Raw genomic sequence first — 6,414 nt, forward strand, 5'->3', positions numbered from 1 at the left:
ACAAATATAGCTTCAAGCTATAACAAGTCCCTAGAACATACTTAAAACTACCTGTGTATTAATATCAGCAGCACCACTGAAAACGTCAACAAGGCTGTGGATGTCTTCAGAGACATGGCACAAAGGGCATTATTTATCAAAACTGAGACCCCCTTACCAGAATCTGGCTATAAATAATCAAACCTGTTATAGACCCCATCGCACACTATGAATGTGAGGTCTGGGGCCTATACTCACCATCCCAAAATCCACCGACTGTAGAGACTCTTCAGGTACTCTGCTTTTATGGTTGATGGAAAACTCCCATAAAAACAACAGAACCAAAAAAAAACAAACAAAAAAAAACACTTGTAATAAAAAAATAAAAATGGAGACATTACATCTCATGAAATCAAATTCTTTAATTTAAATGACTTTTTAAAGAATCATATTATGATGTGTTGTTAAATACATAATTTGTTCCAACTGATGAATTTAACAGCTTGTCATATAATTATAATCTTAATAACAAGATTTATATTACACTTAGTTTACATTCTGAGAAAATATTCATACTCTTAGGCTCCACAATAAGGCTTAACAGATATACTAACTTGCACCTTGCTGCAGTCACCAGCAAAAATAAAAATACCAAAAAATATTTTGATACTTTTTTTATTTATTATGGCTAACCATATCATATCACAATCATATTTGAACCATAACTAACTTGCATAGTGCTTATAATTTTTTGGAAGTTTCTGACTGCTTTTGACTGATTTTCAGTATAGCCTTAGGAAGCATTTTGAGATTTGACCTTTTGATCCATAGACCACCGGCAAACAAATCCACACAGGAAGTCATTGACCTTTACCACTCAGCCACTCGATTGTCACTGCAGCCAGAAAACTGAACTTTGGTTTTATATTATTTCGTTTATATAAACATGACAATGTTCATGGCCTAACCCCAGCCAGATATATATTAACATCTCAATCATCAATCATCTCATTCTGATGTCAGTCATTTTGAGCTCTAGATGCATGTGCAATGTTACACAAATTAGTTATCTTCTTGCCTCAGGGTGAGATGTTAATCTTATCAATCAGAGAAGCTGTAAATTTTCTGAAATCTTAATGACTTTCATCTTTCTCAGCATCTTTAATCATATCTAATCAGATTCAAGATCTGCACTCCTGAACCTCCAAACACACACAGCAAGAAAAACTGGTTAAGTATAATTTGCCTTCACTTGGCACTTGGATAATTGGCACGGTAATTCAGTCAGAACTCATTTGAGATCAAATAAACAAATTTTCAGTTCAGTTTAAATTATTGTATAGTGATTATCAGATTACATATTGCACTCTATATATATATATATACTGTATGTGTGTATAAATATATATATATTTATATATATGTGTGTGTGCATGTGTGTTGAGGTCTAAGTAGAACCTTCTAAACTTTATTTGCTTTGAAAAGTAATTGCACAATCTGTAGTGCACAAATTGTAGTGTCGCTCAGGACAACAGTCAAGAAAACATGTTATATCATCCTAAGACATAAAACCAGGCCCCGTTTGCGTAAACAAGTCTTGAGAACCATTTTGATCAGCTAGCTGTTAGCCAGTATTGCTTTCTGGATTCAAATTAGGCTATTTTAATGTATGTATTTTATTTATACATATTTATGTAATTGTTATTTAAAAATGATGACCAGTATTAAAGAAGAAAAATTGGATGCCTTGTAAGACTGGTCTATGTAGTTTATGCAACCGGCCACAGGACTATAGATAGCCAATATCTTTCCAATAAACAGCTTGATAAGATCTATAAAAAGAAATGCCATGCCATCTACCTTGAAACATGCAAATTAACAGGAGGCGTGTCTGAGTGATGAGGGACATTTCAGTCGTATATTAGACCAAGTGTTACTAAACGTTTCAACAGTTTTGTTCAGAACTGCTCTTTACTCCAAGTGGCTCTAAGCAGATGAACCAGAAGCAGATGATTCTTTCCATCATGGGAATAAAAGATCATACTTTCTCTTCCTGTGCACAGATTATGATCCTGGCTCTTCTAGCATGCAGGTGTTCAGCAGGTATTTAATCACTTTTGATATTCCACCACTCCGCTTCCACTTCCACCACTCTGTGTAAAGTTTCCTTAGATTATTTTTCTGAAATTGTAATGACTTGGTAGTATTTTAGAAATGATTTCCCCCTTTATCCTATACCGAGAGGTTATGAATTACTCTACCATTGAGCAGATGTGAGACTGCATGTGTTATGCACTTTCTATCTGTCTTCTTAGTCTTTAAATTCTAATTCTCCCAATGCAATATAGGTAATGCATTCACAGAAATGTATTGGTCACACAAGCTTTGCTTCCATGTCAATACAATGAGTCAAATCTGTTGATGTGTGCCATTGTCTTATCAGGGTTTGATATTGTGTTTCTGCAGTTGAATCTCTGCGTTGTGCTGTTTCATCCCCTTCACCCAGCACTCCAGTTTCTGGTAAAGGAATCTACAAGACTCTTGTGCATAAGACAACGAGAAAAGTAATTAACATCTAGTCTGGATATCAGTGTATAATTTGTCATATCATCCTTTTCGCAGTGCATTCTCTGAGGCCAGCTGATGTGTCCATGGTATCTGCACTGGTTTTGTCCGATGTGAAGAGGTGTGTTCAAATTTATGTCCAAATATAAGTGCATTAAAATATCAATTGTAAGCTTGAAAGGCTTACTAACATAGAGCAGCACATTAGTTTAACTAAAGTTAATTAATACCTAAATTCAGGTCAGGCTCTGATTTTAAAAGCTAAATATTAATCACACAGCTGTTTTTTGTCTGTTTTGTTATTCCATAATTAAAATGGGAACAGAATTACATAGTAAATAGAATATGAATTATATGTTTTTAGATCAAAAGAATTGTATTTAATTTGTTAATTTCCATAATTTAAATGCCATTATTATGCCACTCAAAACTATTAAATTGCGTGTTTTCTATGGCAGATCTGATGAAATTAGAGCCCTGAACATGCTATCTGGTAAGGTTTCAATATTATTCTATAGAAATAAACAGACACATAATACAGTACCATAACACGCATTTCGTTTTGTACTTGAACTGCATTCGAATACCATTGTTGAATCTGCATGGCTTTCAGTTACCTTTTTTTTTTTTTTTTTTTTTGACTGAGTAACACATTGATTGAGCTCACAAGGCCCTTCACATGCTTCTGATTGATTATCAGGCTTGATTAAACCAGATCGTTGCATAAAGGTTTAGGAAAGATTGAGCCTGAGTCCTTGAAATGAAAGTCAAGGCCAGAGGAGAGATACCCACGCAGCTATGTATGTGAACAAACAACACTCTGGTCTTTGAATGTTCATTTTCTGAGATAAATGACATGACCGAAAAAAATAGGCTGAAACATATCAACACATAAAACACATATTTTAGCCTAAATTGGTTTTTGAAAAGAGGAAATCCTTCAAACATGTCCCTAATCTCAATCAAATGTGATAATATTGTCTTATCTTCCACACTAAAGAACTTTGTTTTGGGTTTTGTGTCAGTTGGCCTGATATTATTGGTCTGTTAACTACTGTTTGCGATAGAGTTATCAATGATTGTCTGCTCTGATGTCCTCTGGAAAACCTCAAAGGACTACAGTTATCTTTATTTCTCCTCTTATGAATGCAACATTGTTTAGTGTTTCTGTAAATTCTGTTAAAGTTTCTCAACAGGAACTGTAAAGGTAACCAATTGTTAAGTCAATAAAACAGGTGCTGTGATGCATGCTAAGAACAACGTTTATGTGAGGTGAAGATGGTGATACAATGCTACTTATCTGAAAGAGAGACAGAAGGCCTCAGTTTTACAAATACAAAATAACATCTTTTCACTTTTCTACTTTAGAAATATTGTTCACCTTTAACCCAGATGTGACAACTGTTGTACCTGATCAAAGGTATCCTAGAAAGAAATTAATATCAACTATTTAATTACAGATGCTACATTTTCTGAATGTTTAAAATGACTATCTTTGTGTGACAGAAGCTTAATGGATCACGTAAAGTACATGGAGTCACTCAGCAGCCCCACTCAGGTAAACACAGTCAGGCCTTTTCATATGCGTTAGGAGCTGTGTTATTTTAAGGTTTTATTCCAGATGAGCTGCTCCCCACACTGGTATAAGTAGCGTCACATGTAATAATATTTTCCTGTGTTACGGACATGGCCATCTTTCATATCTACTGTAGTCACTGTCATTATAGTAACAGGTGCTATTCTCGGTTAGGCTTAATGCAAGAACAAAAAGGTGGACTTAAATCAGTTATTCATTCATACAGTAACAACGAATCACTAGAACGTTGTGAGTACTTAAACTAAGCTGTTATTAAATGCACTCGTCAAATTTGCAGGTTACATCGTTACATGAGTAGCCCAAGTGGCGACCTTAGCGAATATTTATTTATTTCGTTTATTCATTAATTCCACCAAATGCTTCGAAAAAACACGGATTCATTCAGGAACAAAACAACCGACTGTCTTTATGAACTAGTCAGTCGACTCTGAGTCATTTACGATCCAAACAATTTGAGTGTTTGAGAGTGAAATGATGCTTTATGACTGACGCGAACTTTCAAAAACGCAGATGCATTTAGGATGGAAACACTTGTTTCTTGCTCGTAGACGTAGACACGTAATGATTGATTAAGCTTGTCTTCATTTGGAAGTTTATTTATATATATGTATCTTTGGGAGGAGCAAATAGACAAACTGGTAATATTGTGTTTAAAATGTAAATGTACTCTATGAACTTAACTGTTGTATAAATCCAATATGAAACATTGCTTAAATAAACACTGTAAGGTAGACGTGTTATTTTATAAAAATGAGCAATCTACTCTGAGCCATTAACATCTCTTGTGCTGTCATTCTTGTTCAGTGGAAGTTGCTCCTGTTCTTCATACCAGTCGATGAGCTCTCTGTGTGTACGGACCAGGTCAGACATTTGACCACAAATCCTATCAACCTCTATTACTTATTAGTACATGGGACTTGGAAACAATCAAAGTACAGCTTTAATTCTATATTATTCTGCACTTGTACTTAGGACTTGAATGCAACCATTGATGCAACAGTTAATAAAGTTGAACAGACACTGGACTCTCTTCATAAGAAGGTAAAGACAGTCAATATCCTTCAAAAAAATAAGTATACTGAGTTTGTTTACTACAGCTTTCTTTCTCTCTAGTTGAAAAATACACTGGTCATGTTGTTGTTTGGAGTGGACTTTCACATGACCGGTCAGTGTGAGAACTTTCTTACAGTTCTGATAATATTCTGCAATGAGCAGTTTAGTTTAATAAGGTGTTTCTGTTTTTTAGAGTGTGTCAGTTCCAGTGTGAGGAAAGATATGATGAAAACAGACGCAGACTCGATACTATAGTACTCATGGCTTTATTGCAGGTACAGTACATATAATTTGTTTACCAAAACACAAACACTGGTACACGGGTGACTTTTGAATGTCTATGCTAAAATAGTTTTACATTTGTCAAACAGTATATATGTTTATTGAACAGGAATCTGTCAGTGCTCTTCTAGAGAGAAGAGGCTGGTTTGGTGACCGGGAAGATTTCAGCGTAATGCTTCAATCCAGTCCAGTGCACATCGAACTGTCAAACCCAGTAAGTCTGCAATACTCAGCCAGACAGCCAGACAGACAGATAGATGACACACAGACAGACGAATAATAAACATTATAGATGGCACAATTTGTATGGGTTTTACACAATATGCACAAATATAAATAATCTATTTCACATGTATTATGTTGAACTAAAAAAGTATTACATTTATAATAGTATAAAACAAATGTTTAATTAAATTGGTGCATTATTATATTGCACATGTATTGCATCAAGAACATTTATAAAGGCCAGAACCTCTAGTAATGAAATGTATTGTTTTAATAAAAGTGCACGTAAACTTGTGCATTTTACTTTGACTTGAGGATATTAAATAACCTAAAATGACTAAATATAAATCTAACCTTTGTAGTGATTGCGTCAGACTTGAGAGAATTTTATTTGTTTCTGAATCAATTTGCTCTTCTAAAAAACACAGATATGACTCACACAGTGCTGCAGAGACAAGCCCACTATAGCAATTTTTGTAAGGATAATTGGCATGTTATTAAGCAAAGTGGTACTTTTTTCTTGTTGTTTTCAGATCAAAGCCTTTACGTCGGACTCCTCACGTGACATAAGCTTGTTGACCTTACAACTCTGGACTAATTTGGTAAGTTAATATTATGCGTGTGTACATTGTTCCTTTAGATGTAGGGGTGAAATCCTGGACACTTACTTTCAAGTTATAAAAGTTCAAAGTGTTAAAGGCCCTGATGTGACT

The 6,414-nt window shown here is 34.7% G+C and overlaps 1 protein-coding gene and 1 long non-coding RNA gene across 2 annotated transcripts; both read left to right on the forward strand.

Annotated features, from left to right (window-relative positions):
* Window positions 1-1,926: 1,926 nt before the first annotated feature.
* Window positions 1,927-5,690, forward strand: LOC113070363 (phospholipase B1, membrane-associated-like; the record flags this gene model as incomplete). The annotated part of the gene is made up of 11 exons (XM_026243642.1): window positions 1,927-2,082; window positions 2,446-2,499; window positions 2,602-2,665; window positions 3,003-3,037; window positions 3,913-3,964; window positions 4,051-4,102; window positions 4,946-5,002; window positions 5,114-5,182; window positions 5,255-5,310; window positions 5,388-5,469; window positions 5,586-5,690. Coding segments are annotated over exons 1-11 (735 nt in total), but the record flags the coding sequence as incomplete, so codon positions are not given.
* LOC113070360 (uncharacterized) lies at window positions 5,271-6,334 on the forward strand. The gene is made up of 4 exons (XR_003279911.1): window positions 5,271-5,306; window positions 5,388-5,469; window positions 5,586-5,690; window positions 6,235-6,334. It is a non-coding gene; the product is annotated as an uncharacterized LOC113070360 (long non-coding RNA).
* The last annotated feature ends 80 nt before the right edge of the window (window positions 6,335-6,414 follow it).

Source organism: Carassius auratus, unplaced genomic scaffold, assembly GCF_003368295.1.
Source record: "Carassius auratus strain Wakin unplaced genomic scaffold, ASM336829v1 scaf_tig00003768, whole genome shotgun sequence".
NCBI lineage: Eukaryota > Metazoa > Chordata > Actinopteri > Cypriniformes > Cyprinidae > Carassius > Carassius auratus.